Source organism: Geotrypetes seraphini, chromosome 2 (assembly GCF_902459505.1).
Source record: "Geotrypetes seraphini chromosome 2, aGeoSer1.1, whole genome shotgun sequence".
Taxonomy (NCBI): Eukaryota; Metazoa; Chordata; class Amphibia; order Gymnophiona; family Dermophiidae; genus Geotrypetes; species Geotrypetes seraphini.
In genome coordinates, this window is record NC_047085.1 from 251107979 (window position 1) to 251128211 (window position 20233).

Sequence of the window (20233 nt, forward strand, 5' to 3'; positions counted from 1 at the left end):
GGGGATTAAGGAGGTGTTGTGCCTTAATCCCTCTGGTGCAGAGCTGCTCAATCAGAGTAGAGAATGACACGGGGACAAATTTTTTCCCCGTCCCCGCGGGAACTTATTTTCCCGTCCTGTCCCCGTGAGTTCTTTTCCTGCCTCTGCCTCATTCCTGCAAGCTCTGTCCTCAGCTTCAAACACCTTAAAATCATAAGTGTTCAAGGCTTGTGTAGTTAAGGCAGAGCTTGCAGGAATGGGGCAGGGACAAAACTCTTGGGGACGGGGAAATTGAGTTCCTGCGGGGATGGAGACAAATTTGGCGCTGTGTCATTTTCTAGATCAGAGCTCCTTTCTGTAACCTAGACATTTCTGAACCAGATCTGAATAAGGACATCCTTTTTTGTAGCTATGGACGTTTCTTCTCCTTCTGTAACTGCTTTTGGATGTCCAGATTTCAGGCCCTCACTAGAAACCATGTACAGACCACACCCCCTTGCTTTTTGGATGGACTCCCTTTGCAAAAGACATTTCAGCAGCAGCACTGGCTTTCTTCATATGGGAGTACTAGACAGGTATAAAGTTCTCCATTTTTATACAAAATTATGATCATTTGGCAACTTTCTTTCCACAATTAATTTTCTCTACTGTATTTCACAGGGAAGAGGAATTACTTAAGATCCAAGGCCATATAGTTTTATCTATCGAGATGTTTTCCCTTATACCATGAACATCTTTGTAGCCTTCGATGGCCTTTCTTGGCATTTTATCTTATGACACAGTCATTCACTTCTGTGTAAACCAAGTTAAAACAAAATACAGTGGTGCCTCACACAACGAACTTAATTGGTTCCAGGAGCAAGTTTGTTATGCGAAAAGTTCGTTATGTGAAACGCGTTTTCCCATAACAATACATGTTAAAAAAAAATAATTCGTTCTGTAGCATAAAATATGCTAAGATGACATAAAAAAAGATAAATTTTTTGGTTATCATTTTTATTTAGATACATCTAAAAACATAATTGTTTTTTAAAACAACACACATTTTTTAAATTTAAAGACAGACTAAGTAGAGTCTAATTTTACAGTGAGAGAGGGCAGAGTCTCAGCGGCAAAAACTGGGACTTAACTGTTCATTTTTTTTTTTTTTTCTAGCATCGGGGAAGCGGCGAGAGTAGCTCCGCCCCCCCCAACGCATCAGCAGTAGGCGCCGGGCCCCTGCGAGCCGACGGTCCGCCACTGCACAGGGAGCCAGGCGGAGAGAGGGCAGTTAAGCGCAGTGCCTGCGCGGAAGGATGCAGCTCGGGCGACTTCGTTGTGTGAAACGAAGTTCATTGTAGGAAGCAAGACATGAAGTTCGTTGTGCGCAGCGTTCGCTGTGCGAGGCGTTCGTTATGCGAGGCACCACTGTACCTTGTTTGTGGATTTGGTGGGCTATAAATACCCACTATCACCATCATCATCTTCAAATACAGATATAATTTGGAGTCATAGTATGTGTATAACACATTACAGTTCTCAGCTGGAGTCCCTGGTTATGACTGGGTTTAGCATCACAGAAGAGATGATATAGCCTGTCTGAAATGTTAATATTCAATTACAATTCAGTACAGAGATCAATTTATGCTTCTTTGTTTCAGGAGTTTATTTTAAGAGTGGTACCTCATGCATTCTTCTGCCGTGATGAACATGACACCATGTTGACAAAGCCACCTGCTCCTCCCTCCAACCTCTCAAAATGCAGAAAAGCAAAATCACATTGTTCCTATGAAGAAACCCCCCTAGCTATTATTCCTTGTACATGAGACCTCTTTACAAAAGGATCTGCAAGCAAAAGAATGCTTCTGTTTGGGTAAAGCCCTTATCATGGTTTACGGTAACAGAAAATTCACTCTTGGGTCAACTACTTTTTAACTGGTAGAATTGTACCACATAACTTAACTGAGCTCTCTGGTTAGGTGGGGGTGATTAGTTGACAAGTACTTGCCTGCTGAATTGCCACAAATCCCCATGTGCTCGTAGAGGGGGAAGCGTGGCCGGTCAGCAATGTCCTCTGATTTGTTGATCAGTGCTTCCTTCATGGCTTCAAATCCGTTCAGGACTACCAGGTTTCTCCAACAAATTTGAAGACTGAAGATGTTCCCAAACTTTTTACTCAACTGTAAAAGACAGAATCAAAGACAAGTATTTAATTTTCAATAGTGAGGGACAGCAAGCTCTACAGGACTCCAGGGAATCTCCCTATCTAGGGTTACCATATGTCCAGGAAAACCCAGACATGTCCTATGTTTAGAGGACTGTTCGGATGTCTGGATGGTTTTTTTTTAGTTTGGGGGAATCTGTCTGGGTTTAGCCGGCTGCTCCGACTCCCCCACCTACCTCCTCCCTGGCTGCTGCATTGAATCTTCGGGCAGCCAGGCAGCGGCAACGAGGTGAACCTGATGCCGTCGACCTGCCCTGAAAATTGCTTCTCTACAGGTCCCGCCTACATGGGAACATGATGGTGCTGAAGAGAAGTGACTTCTGTGGCTGGCTGACAGGAGCAGAATCATCTTGTTGTTGCAGTTACCAGCTCCCCGAAAATTCCATGCAGTGGCCAGGGAGGAAATAGGTGGGGGAGTTGAGAGGTGGAGAGAGAGGTTATGTGGATTCTGCTGGGAGATTTGGAAGGAGAGAGAGACAGAAAGAAAAGCACCCATGGGGGGGGGGGGGGGGGTAGGAGAGACAGACAGAGAAGCACCTGCAGAGCGAGGGGGCTGGGGTTGGAAGGAGAGAGAAACAGACAGAGAAGCACCTGTGGGGGATGGGAGTTGGAAGGGGGGAAGAGAGAGACAGAAGCACCCATGGCTAGATGCTTCCATAGGGAGAAATGCTTCCATAGGGAGCTTTTGGGGACTAGAAGATGAAGAGGGAGAAAGAGAGAGAGAGAGAGGCAGATACTGGGATGGGGGGCGGAGGAAGATTGAGAAAGATGGTAGATTCAGGGAGGGAGAGAGAGATGCAGTACCATGGGGAGAGGACAAGAGAGAGATATTGGTCCTGGAGTGGGGTACAGGAGAAAGGGTAAAGAAAAAAAGAGAAGCTGGACAGGGGTGGAATATGGTGACAAAGCAAGAGAGGCAAGGGAAAGAAGAAGATATAGGGATGGAGCTGGGACTGATTCTACTACTAATAATAATCTCTATAGCGTTATTAGACATACACAGCACTGTATACATTCTATGCAGGTAAAGGGGTGCAGTGGATTTGAAAGGTGGGCTGGTAGGGCAGGGTATGGGTGTGGCAAGAGGTGAGGTATAGAAGGGGTTGGGGTGTGAGAGGGAGCGGGGGCAGGTGTCCTCTGTTTTTTCTTCACAAATATGGTAACCCTATGCCTATCCCTAGAGAATGATAAAGCAATATTGAAGCCCCCTCCCCCCTTCCACACACACTGACAGAAATGCTCTTGGGGAACTTCCGCTCAGTTTAGAGCAATGGTCTCCAACCTTTTTCATGTAAACGAGCACAGTATGAATACATGAAAGCTCTGAGGGCTATACCAAAAGATTTCAAGCTTACACAAACTATCAATTTTGTAAAATGCCTTGACCTGCTTGTTCAAATTTGGTATTAAACATTCAAAATAAATTCTAATATTGATTCTACATAGAAACATGATGGCAGATAAAGGCCAAATGGCCCATCTAGTCTGCCCATCCTCAGTAACCATTATCTCTTTCTCTCTCCGAGAGATCCCACGTGCCTATCCCAGGCCCTTTTGAATTCAGACACAGTCTCTGTCTCTACCACCTCTTCTATGAGACTGCTCCGGACCCTATCACCACTTAACTTCATCCTATGTGCTCTCATTGCAGAGTTTCCTTTCAAATGAAAGAGACTCAACTCATGCGCATTTACATTACGTAGGTATTTAAACATCTCTATATCTCCCCTCTTCCGCCTTTCCTCCAAAGGATACAGATTGAGATCTTTAAGTCTGTCCCCATCGCCTTATCACACAGACTTTCTTCTGGACTGACTCCATCCTTTTCATATCTTTTTGAAGGTGCGGCCTCCAGAATTGTACACATTATCCTACATGAAGTCTCACCAAAGTCTTATACAGGGGCATCAATACCTCCTTTTTCCTACTAGTCATACCTCTCCTTATGCAACCTAGCATCCTTCTAGCTTTCGCTGTCACCTTTTCAACCTGTTTGGCCACCTTAAGGTCATCACATACAATCATACCCAAATCCCGCTCTTCTGTCATGCACATAAGCTCTTCACTCCCTAATCTGTACCGTTCCCTCTCTTTTACAGCCCAAATGCATGACCTTGTATTTCTTAGCATTAAATATTAGCTGCCAAATTTCAGACCACTCTTCAAGCTTCGCCTGCGAGTTCACGTTCTCTCCGAGATCTCCGAGAATCTCGGAGAGAGTGTGAACTCGCAGGCCTTGAGCATGTGCAGATGCTCAAGGCCCAGCAAGAAGAGGAGTCCGATCTTCGGGCACCAGCACCAACGCACAGGACATGCCGGTGCCCAGGCCCAGATGAAAGTAAGAAGTGGCCGGGGGGGGGGGGGGAGGTGCCCGATCACGGCAGGGGGGGGATGCCCAATCGCGGGGGGAGGATGCCGAATCGCAGAGGGAGCCTTCGGGGGGAGCAATGCCGGTTCTCGGGGGGGGGGGGGAAAGAGCAGCGCCGCTGGCCTCGGGGGGTGGGAACGTATCAAAGTGAGTTTCCATTATTTCCTATGGGGAAACTCGCTTTGATAAACGAGCATTTTGGATTACAAGCATGCTCCTGGAACGGATTATGCTCGTAATCCAAGGTACCACTGTACTTATTTGGTTGGCACCCACTGTGGACTACATAAGTTCTTCTGTATTTTTAAGGTGGTGACTGGGGTATAGTCTGAGGACTCACTAATTTGTAAAGAACCTGGCCCAAGCCTGTTCCCATGCATATATATACTCAGGTTCCCAAGCAGAGACATGGCTAGGCGAGGTGCAAGGGGAACGGCCGTTCCCTCAAATGGATTTTGAATAAAATGACGCCTATGTGGATCAGCCCTTCAACTTCACACCACATCAAAACCTCGCTATGCTTCTATGTCCACTCTGCTCTGAGATTGAACTTTCCTCACCCATATTGTACATTGCATTTGACTGTGACCTCGCAGCTGGAGCTAACAGTTATATAGATTAAAAAAACACCTTGTAAAGGTTCCAGGTTGGACTTGTTCCTAGACCTGAGGTCTTTCTCAGTATGTGACCTTCTACCTCCTTCAGGCTTATTCCTTTCCTCAATTTCTTTTCCCCAGCATTTAATAATAATCCTTATTTTGTTTTTTGTTGCTGTTCTTGGGCTCTCTCGTCGGAGCCTCCTTCTGCCCCCATGTTATGTGGGTTGGTTCCGTCCCCCTCTCTCTCTTGCTGTTTCTTCCTCCTTGCTATGTCCTGCATATAGCCAGTGGTGTAAGTAAGGGGGGGAGGAACTGCCCCGGGCACTGGCATGTCTCTGCTCCCCACCATGCTCATGCCCTCTTTTCCTCGCCTTCCTGTACCTCTTTAAATCTTCACCAGTGTGAGATACTACTCTGGTCTGCTGCTCCCTCTGAAATCACTTCCAGGTTGCGGGGCCAGGAAGTGACATCAGAGGGAAAGCCAATGCCATCGCGAGCAGCAGGCCGGAGAAGCTGCTCACATTGGCAAAGATTTAAAGAGGTACGGGGGGTGGGAAGAGAGGGTGCGAGTGTAGCAGGGAGGGTGTGTGTGTGTGGATTGTGGAAGGAGCAGGAGGGGGCAGAGAGAGGAGGGCGCAGGGGCACCACTGCCCTGGGTGCCCCTTATCCTCGCTATACCACTGCTTGTGGTAGCCCAGCACTGTTTAGGAAAATGTTCCTGGACAGGGAAACATTTTCATTCATTAAGAAGATAAAGAGTACAGAGTTTTAAGACAAAAATAGCCTTAAGTTTAAGACCAAGTATTCAGTCTATTACTAGATAGCTCCAGAATTATGCTACGAGATTTATAATTGCATTAATATCTCTATATAAGAAATAAAGACTATATTTATTTATTTATTTGAAACTATTAGCCACCTTTATGAAGATATTCACCCAAGGTGGTGTACAGCAAGTACAATTCAACATAAAACTTATAATTTTGTTAACAGTATAACAGTAGTAAAAGGTCAACTACGTATAACAAATAGAATGAGTGAGGTAAACTTAAAATCAGCAAATTGAAAATAATAGGACTACCATGAAACAGTTTCAAGAATATAGAGTACAGTGTTCCCCCGCAAATTTGTGGTTTGCGAATCGCGGACTCGCTCATTCGCGGTCTGCTCCGACCGCCTCTTCCTGTAGTAAATTCGGGCTGCACCAATCAGGAGCTGCGTGTCAAAGCAGCTCCTGATTGGTGTAGCCTGACTTTACTATAGGAAGAGGCGGTCGGAGCAGACCACGAGTGATTTTCTTCACCCGCTGGCGCTCCAACAGCCCTCTCCTGCCTCCCCTGCCTTTTGACAGATGTTTTTTCGAAAATCGCAGGGGTTCCTAGAACAGAACCCCGCGAATTTCAGGGGAGTACTGTACTTATATATTAACAGCACTTGGCCTAGATATAAGTGTTGGGTAAGTGACAGCCAATATATGGGGTGATATAGTTGCAGAAATGGATCCTCATTGGCGGGGAACACTAGCACACGCCAAGAGCCAGGGTGAAGTTAACCAAAGCTTGCCTTTAATAGCTAAGATACATAGTTAATCTTTATAGAAAAGGAAAATAAACATTTCACAGTCTATTTACATTCAGTGTTGCTTCTGAGTATTGATTGTGCAAAACCTCAACTCTTTATCGTGTTCGTCTGTGTGCAGACTCACTATTTGGTCATGTTCCTACCATCCCATTTCAGATCTCACATCATACCCATTACATCACCTACCTCACCTTTAAATTAACACTACAAAGCAGGGTACAATTAACCAAATTACCTATCTCAAAAAGTAGTTGATACATATAACTAGACAGGTTTTTTAAATTTAAATATGCTTTATTTTTATTAAATAAGCTTCCAATACATACGATTGTAAACCATATACATATACTCCTCTTTCATTTCCAAAATTACCAACTCATTCGATCCTCAGCGAGGCCACCTCCCCACTCAGCATACACTCATGGTGGGCGGCTTTATGCCTCAACTTGTCACTGGATCCTTCTCACTCCATCCCGAACAGACCAGTTCACTCTCCAGAGATCTCTGGAGAGTGAACTGGTCTGTTCGGGATGGAGTGAGAACTATGGGGAGTGATAGCCTTGAGGAAACCGTGGTAAATCACATGGGTGAAACATGTTGGTTATCCCCCCGTTCTGTGAATAGCGACCAGAAGCTGAGCTATAAAGCTAAGTAAATTATCCTTAATAGATATTTAAAAAGTAATAAGTAAAAGAAAATGTCTTTTAAATAAAAAGACAAAAAAAAGTAAAATTATAAGAAAGATCCAGTGACAAGTTGAGGCATAAAGCCGCCCACCATGAGTGTATGCTGAGTGGGGAGGTGGCCTCGCTGAGGATCGAATGAGTTGGTAATTTTGGAAATGAAAGAGGTGTATATGTATATGGTTTACAACCGTATGTATTGGAAGCTTATGTGATATTATTATCTCTTCCTTTAATACTTATACAAGTGGAGTGCCTTGGAGTTTAATTTATTTTTATTAAATAACACAAATCTTAACACTATATTATACATTAAACATACAACGAATCCATATTGTACTTCCAGTTACTAAAATCTGTATTATCCCACAATACAGTGGAAGAAAACCTGGAGCTTTCTGATGAAAATAAAGCTGTTCCACATTGTAGTCTGTGTGTATTATTTCATTTCTCCAGTATTCTCCAATGTTCCAACAGCATATATTGATTCTTAGACAAAGCTGTTATAATGACTTCTCACTCCAATGCAGACTGTGTCCAGCTAGCCCGACATAGCACCATGTTTTGCTATTACAGCGTCTTCAGGAGCTGAAACTGTGGCAGGTTTTCAACTTCTTTACTGCTTCATTTCATTATAGATTAGCAACTGCATGGGTACAAAAGCCCACTCTCCCCTCAGACAGGATACACCCCTTTAAATTAGCTATAAAAGATATTAACAAAAAAATAAAACGTTCCAATAGTTTCATTTAATTAATTCTTCTATAATGGAGTGAAGTCTGGAGTCTTTGCAGGATGAGATAAAATCTCAGTATAAACCCAGCACTTCTTAGTTCTGTAACACACAACCCACATTCCTAATGATGGAGCTAGGACATATACTGTAAATATTAAAATCACAGCATGATCTCAAATGCTTAAGGTGCCATCGTATCACATCCATATGTATAAACAGTGGCATTTACATTTTAAACGCACTTTTTGCAATGCTCTCATGAGGGGCTGCTGAAAAGTTATCAGCCTAACCAAGAAGAGACTGTTGTGGAGCCTGGGGTTTGGAGAAGAGCGGATGTGGATGCTATTCACAAAAGTGATTGCAAAGATGAAGCGGGAAACTACAGGCCGGTAAGCCTCACTTCGGTTATTGGAAAAATAATGGAAGCGTTGCTAAAAGAAAGGATAGTGAAATTCCTAGAATTGAATGGGTTACAGGATCCAAGGCAACATGGTTTTACTAAAGGTAAATCGTGCCAGACGAATTCGATTCAATTTTTTGATTGGGTGACCAGAGAATTGGATCAAGATATATGCTAGATGTAATTTATTTAGATTTCAGCAAAGCCTTTGACACGGGTCCTCATAGAAGGCTCTTGAACAAACTTGACAGGCTGAAGTTAGGACCCAAAGTGGTGAACTGGATTAGAAACTGGTTGACGGACAAGACGTCAGAGGGTGGTGGTTAATGGAATTCGATCAGAGGAGGGAAAGGTGAGTAGTGGAGTCCCTCAGGGATTGGGGCTGGGGCCGATACTGTTCAATATGTTTGTGAGCGACATTGCCGAAGGGTTAGAAGGAAAAGTTTGCCAAGATTTGTAACAGAGTAGACACCAAAGAAGGAGTGAAAAACATGAAAAAGGATCTGTAAAGTTAGAGGAATGGTCTAATATCTGGCAACTAAAATTCAATGCAAAGAAGTCCAGAGTAATGCATTTGGGGATTAGAAATAGGAAGGAGCCGTATATGATGGAAGGTGAGAGGCTGATATGCACGGATGGGGAGAGGGACCTTGGGGTGATAGTGTCTGAAGATCTAATATGAATAAACAGTGTGGCAAGGCAGTGGCTGTTGCCAGAAGGATGCTAGGCTGTTTAGAGAGAGCTGTGACCAGTAGAAGAAAGAAGGTGTTGATGCCCCTGTACAGGTCAATGGTGAGGCCCCACTTGGAGTATTGTGTTCAATTTTGAAGACCGTATCTGGCAAAGGACCTAAAAAGATTTGAAGCAGTCCAGAGGAATGCGACAAAAATGGTAGGAGGTTTGCACCAGAAGACGTATGAGGAGAGACTGGAAGCCCTGAATATGTATACCTTAGAGGAAAGGAGGGACAGGGGAGATATGATTCAGACATTCAAATACTTGAAAGGTATTAATGTAGAACAAAATCTATTCCAGATAAAGGAAAATGGTAAAACCAGAGGGCATAATTTGAGGTTGAGGGGTGGTAGATTCAAGAGTAATGTTAGGAAATTCTTCTTTAAGGAGAGGGTGATTGATGCATGGAATGCGCTTCCAAGGGAGGTGGTGGAGAAGAAAACGGTGACAGAGTTCAAACAAGTGTGGGATGAACACAGAGGATCTCTAATTAGAAAATAATATTAAATATTGAACTAAGGCCAGCACTGGGCAGGCTTGCACGGTCTATGACCCATATATGGACATTAAGTTGAGGATGGGCTGGGGAGGGCTTCGATGGCTGGGATGGTTAAGATGGACTAGAGTGAGCTTTGATGGAGACTCCAGTAGATGGAACCTAAGTACACTACTGAGCAGAGCTCTGGGTTTCTGGCCCAGAAATATCTATGAAAAAGGACTATTTAAACTAAATGATTAATTTATGGAGCATGTATGTTTGGGCAGACTGGATGGACCACTCAGGTCTTTATCTGCCGTCATTTATTATGTTACTATGAATCCTAAAAGTTATTCCACACTTTTCTTTACACTTTTTGTTTCAATGATATGAAATGAAATGAAAAGACTGTGATAGAATACACTGCACAACATATTTTTAGCTTTTTTGGGGGGGGCAAGAAGAAAATGAGGTTTTCTTGATAAAATTTGACCTCCTGTGTATAAAAATAGCCTCAGTTGTCTCCTATCATGTACAGTTTTTGAGCAAATCGCAAATATTTATAACATGAGAAGTCATGCGCCAATTTAAGAGTTCCTATAAATATTATTTTCTAGAATCGTTTTGCTGTTGAAGTGCGGTTATAAACGAGATTAGGAGCCTCTCTAATGTCCAACAATAGTCATCCGGCATTGATGAATTCCATCTGCCCTGATAGTGTTTCTCCATTGTAGCAATGTCCTGGCGAAACCTTTCCCCGTGCTCATCACTAACGCTGCCAAGATTATCGGGGGGAAAAATCCAGTTGCGAGTGGAGAAAATGAAGTTTCAGTGACATGTTGCATTTGAGATCACAGAATGCTTTAAGCATTGTCTCCACCATTTGGACATAGTCTGGTGCCTTCCTATTCCCCAGAAAATTTTCGATTACATTCTTCAATGCTATACATGTACTTTGATCAAGGCAAACTGTTTAAATATTTCAGAGATTGTTATAACATTTACTCCAAGCATTAGAAAATATAGCAAAAATGTTTTTTGCATTATAATGCTCTTTTGCCAAAAATCAGAGGGTTATACTGAAAAATTAAGGTCAGTTTTGAATTCAGTGACCCCAAATCACTATAGAACACCTACTACAATTCATGCCCCCAAACCTCTGTTGCACAGTGATATCTGACCTGACTTTTAAATGGACATTTTGTCCAATTTCTATACTGTATAGACCTAGTTATAAAAAGTTGACTTTCAGTACAATTCAAGTTATCAATTATCCATCAGTCTCAGCTTGATTTTATCCTATTAAGTGAAAGACTGTGTGGGGTGACTGAACCCCGGGGAAGTTATCCTTCAGCCTACTGGAGTGAATTCAGCCCCAGCCTATGCCCAGCACAAAACCAGAACTTTCGTGACCCAAAGAGCTAGCTGGTGCCCCAAGACTGTGTGAGTGAGACCAGGGTTACATGCATATTCATTCATTATGAATATCCTGAAAATCTGACTGGATTGCGAACACTGATCCGGATAAAATGACGTTTATTCTGAACCCAGGTGCAACAGTAGTTAATTGCTAGATGTATTTTGTGTGGGTGCTGTCTCTGGAATTTTTATATAGGAAAGCAAAATAGACTGGGGTCTGTATAACAGTTTCCAAGTTTATTGAAATCTTTCTATCCTGCACCAAGGGTAAGAACCGTCTGGGTGGCTCACAATCTAAAATCATATTCCAAAATAAAAAAGTTCACATATATGAGGTAAAAGTGAAATACAATTGTAGAAAAGGAGGAAGGGAATACACAATTCAGAAAGCTTTCCATGTCTTGCAGAATACTCTCAGGGCCTAAGAGCAATTATCTATTGTGATAAGCATCTGTAAAGAGAAATGTTTTTATTTCCGTTTTAAACTTATCAATTGAATTCAATAATAAAATATTCTAATCACAATATATAAATTATTTTATATATTGTGATTAGAATATTTCAGATTTGAAATATGTATCCTGCTAGAGCTGGTATTAGACATAACTGGGGACAGCAAAGCCCAGGCTGTGCTTCTTTAGCTTCCAGCTGGCTTAGGGCTCTCTCTCTGACCAGGAGGCAGTTGCTCTCCCCTAACACTATTCCTGCCATGTGTGACTGAAGTATTCTGTTAGCTTGATTTTTCTATGTAGCATTCTGTAGTAATTTGGTTTGTTCAGTTTTCACAATAGTGGAGGGGATATTTGTGAAAGGGAGAGGAGACAGGGGCTTTGTTGATCCTTGCTCTGTATTATTTGTGTTTATAAAATGACAATTTTACAGAATAGTCTCTTTATATACTTTAATAAAATAAGTTCAGTATAAAATCATAACTATTCGAGGCTTGTGTGGGTGGGATCTGACAGTTTTCAGGGCAGGGACAGGGACTGAGCTCATGGGGATGGGGCAGGAATGGGGACTGAGCTCGTGGGGACGGGGCTGGAATGGTGATAAATTTTTCCCCATGTCATTCTCTATTATGGATTGAAGGCTATATAAAAAAGGTGGGTTATCAGGCAGCTAGACGAACGGAATGAAGTCTGAAATTAGTAGTGGAGGAGAAGGGTACAGCTAAAACATAGATGAGAACAGAAACATGCCACCTAGGGAAAAAGGTGGATATCCCTTGAAAACCAAGGGAAGAATGATCAACGACAGAATTGTTTTCCAGCTTCAGTCGAGGGACTGGAGATAAGCTAGATCCCCCAGAACTTTCCCCCAGAACTGGTGAATCTGACATGAATTTATAAAAAAAAAAAGCTCAGCTCAGCCTTCTGGACTTCTGTGTCCCTCACCATCCCTGCCTCAGGCTGCCTTTGAACAGCAGGTTGATTCTTAGAGGAGGGGGTCCTGGGCAAGGTAAGCTTGACTGATGCATTCAAATGTTCAGTTGCCTGATACTGCATAAGTAAAAGCTGGATCTTCTGTAGACCCGATTTAAGGTGATATACAGTAAACTGAATCCAGAAGATCCGAAAGATCCAGCTTTTACTTCTAGCAATAGAAAACTGTTTTTGGAGAGTGAAGCAGTGTGCAGAAAGATGTGCAGATGAAAAGTATGGGGTTAATAACAAAGCAATTTAAACAGCCAGGAGAGACCCTTGGCCATTTAAATCACTTGTCCGGGGATAACAGGCTATATTCAGCAGCATTTATAAAGACAGTACTGCCAAATATAACCGGTTAACGCCTATCGTAAAACATGGGAAGTCAGGGGTGGAGTTGTCACTTATCCATTTACATGTTAACTGGATAAACAGGGCTGGTTATTTATCTGGTTTAACTTATCCGATTAAGCTCTAAATATTGCACATCACCAGATAAGTGTTACCAGGCTTTGAATATCTGGGAATACTGCCAGCAATGGCCCAAAAACCCTGACCACTATCAGCTGAATAATGACCTCTATGCTTTCAACCGGGGGTGGGGGGGGTGGGGGGGGGGGGGAGAGAGAAGTAGAAAATGGTTACTGATGCCAATACATTCACTCATGCCAATAATTAATGGCAGACTTGGTTTTATTAAACTGATGGAACATAGTGAACCTTAATCACTCCAGTGCATTCACAAAACCCTGTTCAAATATAATAAATCTGAACCTTTTGACTGAACGCTGCAGAAGTGGCCCAGTTTCGCCATTTTCTGCCTGGGCCAATATTTGCTATCTTTGTGCGACAGGCCCAAACGGACCTGTGCACTGAAAAATGTTTCCCTTCTTTGCACCCTTACCTGGGTAAACGAGACTTGGGGCTGGCGAAAATCCATCTGAAGCATGCTTCCTAGGAAGGGAATCGACGAGGGTCCGGGAGGGTAGCGGTTCCAGGTCTTCCTGCGCTTCAAGAAGTCCAAAAGCAGGACAAAGACGGTGAGGAAGAGGCCCAGGAAGGTGACATTGCTACAGCAGGACAGCAGGGACCGGGGCACTGACAGCAGCTCCATGCGCACTGGACCTCTTTTGTCTCTTTCCTCTGTTTCCTTCTGAATCTCTCTCTGTATCAATTTGTTTTTCTCACTTTCTCCTCTTGATTCGTACTTTTCTCCAGTGTTTGTTTGTTTGTGTGTGTGTGTGTGTGTGGGGGGGGGGGGGTTCTACTGCTCTCTGCCCAGATTGCTGTCTTTCTCCATTCCTTGTTTCCTGCAGGCTGACTCGTTTTTCCGCCACTCTTTGCGTTTAAATACTATTAGGTGAGATTCCGGAAGGAGCAACACGTAATACCCCCAAGCCAGAGTGAAGGGGAGGGTTTTCCAGTCCAGATTTCACGGCTGTCGAATGTCTTCTCTGACAGGATCGTCCAGTGTATCACGAGGGCGAGTCATTCAGTAACTAATAGGAAAGGGAAAGAGGATGAGAACTGATTTACTGCCTCTCTGTGGTTACAATCAAAGCAGTTGACGGGAAGGGGTAAAACGCGGACCTCACGGATCTTAACTGCACGTCCTTAAAAATCTGAGGTCTGTGCCACTTTTAGTCTCAGCATAGGTTATGGCTCTGACAGACCTTTATGACAAGTTAGCTCTGACGGATCCTAATGCTTTTCCCTCCCTATGCTGAGACTAAAAGTGACAAAACTTTTGTCCTGAGGTCTGAGCACAGGGAGGGAAAAGCATTAGGATCTGTCAGAGCCATAACCTATGCTCAAACTAAAAGTGGCACGAACCTCAGATTTTTTTTTATATATATAAAATCTTTATTCATTTTAAAACTTACAATAAGCGTGACAGTGAGTTAAAACATTTTAACATTAAATAATACACTTAATAATCAGCAATAATCCAAATCATATAACTTATAATAATAATAATAATAATAACTTTATTCTTATATACCGCCAGCAATCTTGCGACTTCTAGGCGGTTTACAAAACGAGAGACAGTAAATACAATAATGAGAAACTGTACATACAACGAATTAAAGAGTATAGCAGTGTGCATCTGATAACATTAATAATGTTTACGACAGTATGTGTGTTGCAGGCCAAGAAGTGCCAAGCTGCTTACACAGAAGTAGAAATATTCCGTAAATTGAATAGAGTGTTCATGGTTAGTGATTAGGGGTTGAGGTTAACAGTTTATAAGTACAGGTATGTGATGATGTTACGAGGGGGGTTGATGTTCCGGTTCATTACCTAGGTATTTCAAGAATAGGTAAGTTTTTAGGTGTTTCCTGAATTCTTCATAGTTGTTTGTGTGTGCAATTAGTTTTTCTAGGTCTTTACCCCATATGGCTGCTTGATACGATAGCCGTTGTTGATGGTGTCTCTTATATTTGCACCCTCTAGCCGGTGGGGAGACAAATTTCTTGTGTGTTTTTCTTTCATGTCTGTTGGTTGGGAATGAGAAGAGGTCTGTAATGTATTTTGGGGCTAGACCGTTTAATACTTTGAAGCAGAGACATCCTAGCTTGAACTTCGTGAGTGCCTCCATCGGCAGCCAGTGTAGGAGTCGGTAGGAAGGGGTTATGTGATCGGTCTTCTTCAGTCCAAAAATCATCCTGACTGCTGCATTTTGTATTAGTTGTAGTCTTTGCATTTGCTTCTGGGGGATTGTCAGATGGGTGATGTTGCAGTAGTCCAGGTGGTTTAATATTAGGGATTGTACTAGAATTCTGAAAGCTGAAGTGTGGAAGTACGCCTTAATGGACCTAAGTTTCCAGAGAGTGAAAAACCCTCTTTTGATTAGGGAGTCTATGTGGTCTTTCATGGTTAGTCCTTGGTCTAGTGTTACTCCTAGAATCTTCATCTTTGGTTGAATGGGGTAGTTTAGATTGTTAATGTGTAATGATATTGTCGTATTATGTGCGTGAGGCGAGGCTATGAAGAATTTAGTTTTATTTGAATTGAGCTTTAGTTTGAAATCTGTGGTCCATTGTTCCATCGTGTTTAGTGCTTCAGTTGCTGTGGGGGTGATTTCGGAGGGAGATGCAGTGAACGGGATTATGATTGTGAAGTCGTCTGCATAGCTGAATACTTTTATGCCTCGCTGGGTTAGCTGCGTACCTAGTGAAGCTATATAGACGTTGAAGAGTAGTGGGGATAGTGGGGACCCCTGTGGCACGCCTGATGGGTTTCTCCATGTTCTAGAGAGATTGCCATTGAAGCGAACTTGATAGGTGCGGGTCGTAAAGAAACCTCGGAACCAGTCTAGCACTTCGCCTCCGATGCCGATTAAATCTAAACATTGTAGTAGTTTTTTGTGGTCCACCAAGTCGAAGGCCGAGCTCATGTCGAATTGCATCACTAAGGCTTTGTGGCCCTTGCTGAATAAGTTACGTAGGTATTCTAAGATTGCTGCAATCACCGTCTCGGTACTAAACAGAGGTCTGAAGCCTGACTGGGTTTCGTGTAGCAGTGAGAATCGATCTAGGTAGTCCATCAGTTGGGTTTGTACCAAGCCTTCCATTATTTTTACGAAAAATGGGATGGATGCTACTGGTCTATAGTTGGTTGCTGATGTTAGGGGTAGTTTACGATTTTTTGGGATTGGGGTGATTATAATGTGACCATTTTTTGATAGGAATTTTCCGTTTTTGAAATTGTTGGACATATGGGTCCATAGTGTGATTTTAAAGTCTAATGGGGCTGCTTTCATTATGTTGGGTGGACAGGGGTCTAGGATGCAGTTTGATTTAGTATATTTGTTGTAGAGTTTTATGAAGTTGTTCCATTCTAGGTCCTGAAAGGAGTTCCAATACATGTCCACTGGTATTTCATTTTCATGTATGTTGGCTATTTGCTGTTCATCTGTGTTGTTTGTTGGGCAGTTGTTCCTTAGGTTCACAATTTTTGAGTCGAAGTGTTGTGCTAGATCGTCTGCTGATGGAAGTTTTATGTCGTGCGTTGATTGACTGTGGCGTGTGGTGTCGAATAAATTTTTAACTAGATTGAACAATTCATGAGTGTTGATTCCTTTTGAACTTGTGTTGGATATATGTATTTTGGATGAGTAGAATGTTTTCCTTTTTTCTTTTATCAGTTGTTTATATTCCTTTATGTTTGATCTCCAATTGTTTCTATCAGATATTTCACCTGATTTGTTCCAGATCCTTTCTAATCGTCGTATTTTTTTTTTCCCCATTATTTTTTATTTTCTAATTTTACATAAAGTGTACATAATAATAAACTACAATTGATAAATACATATTATCACTTTTATATCTAATACATTATATATCTGAATTTGATTTTCCCCCTCACCCTCCCCCCTCCCTTTCATTACTTTAATATAATATTTTAATTTTCAAATTTTTTTTTTTTTTTTTTTAAAAGTATACAACATATTAGAATACAATTGATAAATATTCAATAACTTTTTATATATCTAATGCAATATTATCTAAACAAATTTTGTCCCATTTCCCTCCCCCCACCCTTTTATTACTATTTATTCATACGTTACATTTTGTATAATATATTATAACATACTATATATACATTGATTTTTCTTACCCCCCCTCTATATGTGTCATAAAAAAAAATCCTTAAAAGAAGAAAAGAAGAAGAAACATCATATTATTTATTCATTACAGTATTTTGTCAATGGCCCCCATATTTTTATAAATTTAATATATGTCCCCCTTTGTATTGCTATTGTTCTTTCCATTTTAAAAATATGACATATTGTATTCCACCAAAATGTGTAATTTAGGTTGTTGTAATTTTTCCAATTGTTAGTTATATGTTGAATGGCAATCCCTGTCATAATTAATAAAAGCTTATTATTTTCTGGTGAAATTTGACTTTTTTTTCTCATCATTGTTCCAAATAAAATTGTATCATATGATATTGCAATATGATTTTCCATTAATTTATTAATTTGTGGCCAAATTGAATTCCAAAAAATTTTAATATAAGGACAATGATATAATAAATGATCTAATGTCCCTGGTTTTAGATTACAGTGCCAGCATTTATTAGATTTAGAACTGTCTAGTTTTTGCAATCGAGTAGGGGTCCAAAAAGCTCTATGTAATAAAAAGAACCATGTTTGTCTCATAGATGCTGACACTGTACATCTCATTCTCCAAGACCAAATTAGTGGCCATTGAGATGCATTAATTTGATGTCCAATCTCAATGCTCCAAATGTCTCTTAGACCATTTTTTGGTTTTTTATTCAAATATCCAGATATTAATTTATACCACAATGCGGCTTGATGTCCTAGGAAGTCTGCTTTAAAGCATAAGAACTTTAAACTATATTGATTGTTTAATGATTTCCATTCAGGGAACCCAACCTGAATGGCCTGCTTCAATTGCAACCATTTAAAACTTTGTGTTTTATTAAGACCAAATCTATGTTGCAATTGTGAAAAATCCAGCAGTTTACCTTCTGAAATAATATCATCTAGAGATCTAATGCCTGCAATAATCCAGTTCTTCCAAAGGATTTGAGCTCCGCCAATTTTGATCTTGGAGTTTATCCATATGGATTGATTAGTTGATTTGTATATTGGGATGGGTGTTAATTTATCAATAAATCTCAATGTTTTCCAAGTATCCATTATTATTTTATTTTCTCTGTATCTTTTAGGTATATTGATACTTGGTAAATGAACTAAATTTAGGGGAAACATAAGGCGCCATTCCAAATATAACCAATCTGGTGCATTATCTATAAGTTCTGGGAGGATCCAATACATACCCTGACGTAGAATATAGGCTTGATGGTACCTATAGAAATTTGGAAAATTTACCCCACCCTCCTTAATTGATTTTTGCAAAGTTACTAAAGCTATTCTAGGTGTTTTACCAAGCCAAAGAAATTTTGTTAAAATTCTATTAAGCTTTTTATAAAAGGACCCCTGAAAATAAATAGGTATCATACTCATTTGGTAGCAAACTACAGGTAATATCATCATTTTAATAGTTTGAATTCTTCCCCACCAAGAAATATGTAATGGGTTCCATTGTTCACACAACTCCGTAACTTTTTTTAATATATATTTTTCATTTTCTTTTACAGTATCTTCAATTGTATTTTTAACTTGAATGCCAAGATATTTAAATCCTTCTTCTTTCCATATGAATGGAAAAGTATCAAATAATCCTTTTACACAATGAACATTCAAGGGTATAATTTCAGTTTTATTCCAATTAATTTTATAACCTGAAAATTTGCCAAACTTATCAATTAATTCTAATAAAGAAGATAAGGTAGACTCTGGATTTCTCAAATAAAGCAAAATATCATCAGCATAAGCCGAAATTTTATATTCCATATCTGAATATGGGATACCTTGTATCTCCTTCGTTTGCTGCATTGCTAACAATAAGGGTTCTAATATAACATCAAATAACAAAGGAGATAAAGGACAGCCTTGTCTAACTCCCCTCTGCAATTGAAAACCATCAGATATTTTATTATTAATATTTAGTCTTGCAATTGGGAAGCTATACAAAGTTTTTACCATTTGTATAAATCCAGAACCTATACCAAACCATTCTAAAGCCTGATACATAAAATTCCATTCTACCCTATCAAATGCCTTTTCAGCATCTAATGAAACTGTAAAAGCCGGTTCATCCATTTTTTTTTATAAGTTTAGCATGTGAAATAATAATCTAGAGTTATTGGAGGAGTGTCTTTTAGCAACGAAACCCGTTTGATGCATATCTATAATATGTGGGAGAGCTTTGGCTAATCTCAAAGCCAAAATTTTCGCCAAAAGTTTATTATCAACATTTATCAAAGATATAGGCCTGTAATTTGAAACCAAAGTAGGATCTTTATTTGGCTTAGGCAAAACAATTATTATTGATTCAGCCATAGTACCTTTAATATTACCTTTTATAAGTTGTGTCTGATATAAATTTAATAAATGTGGGGAAAGTATATTTTGAAATGTTTTATAAAATTCTACTGTATAACCATCACCACCTGGAGCGGATCCAACTCTAAGAGATCTCAATGCTGTTTCTAATTCTTTTAATGATATAGGTTCATCTAAACTCCGTTTTATATGATCAGGAACCTTAGGTCCATTAATTAAATCTAAAAAATTTTTTCCATCTTTTTGTCTCTCCAAATAAGGTTCGGAAGAATATAGGTCCTTATAAAATTTTAAAAATTGTTTTAATATTATATTTGTTTGATTTGTTATTATACCATTATCATCTTTTATTCCATTAATATTAGTTCTCCTTTTTTTTACCTTAAGATAATTTGCCAATAATTTCCCTGCCTTATTGGAATTTCCATAATACATTGTTTGCTTGGAAAACAAATCTTTTCTTATCATTTTTGAAGTTAATTCATTATATTTACCTTTTGTTTTTAAAAGAGCTTGTAAAACTTCATATTCCCATTTACTTATCAATTTAGCTTCTAATATTTTTATTTCTTTTTCTAATTCTATATATTGTTTTTTAATCTGTTTCCTAATAAAAGCTGAATATGATATAATATTACCCCTCATAGTTGCTTTAAATGCATCCCATACATTCTCTATAGATGTA

General features: G+C 40.3%; 1 protein-coding gene across 1 annotated transcript in view; it reads right to left on the bottom strand.

Annotated features, from left to right (window-relative positions):
• Positions 1–14057, bottom strand: part of LOC117353425 (cytochrome P450 2D15-like) — an 83352-nt gene extending 69295 nt beyond the window's left edge. Inside the window, exons 1-2 of the mRNA XM_033929343.1 lie at positions 13510–14057; positions 1967–2138 (exon numbers count right to left, since the gene is read on the bottom strand). Of these exons, the coding sequence (XP_033785234.1) occupies positions 1967–2138; positions 13510–13719 (382 nt within the window). The 5' untranslated portion in view covers positions 13720–14057. The remainder of the gene's footprint in view (positions 1–1966; positions 2139–13509) is intronic.
• Positions 14058–20233: the final 6176 nt, after the last annotated feature.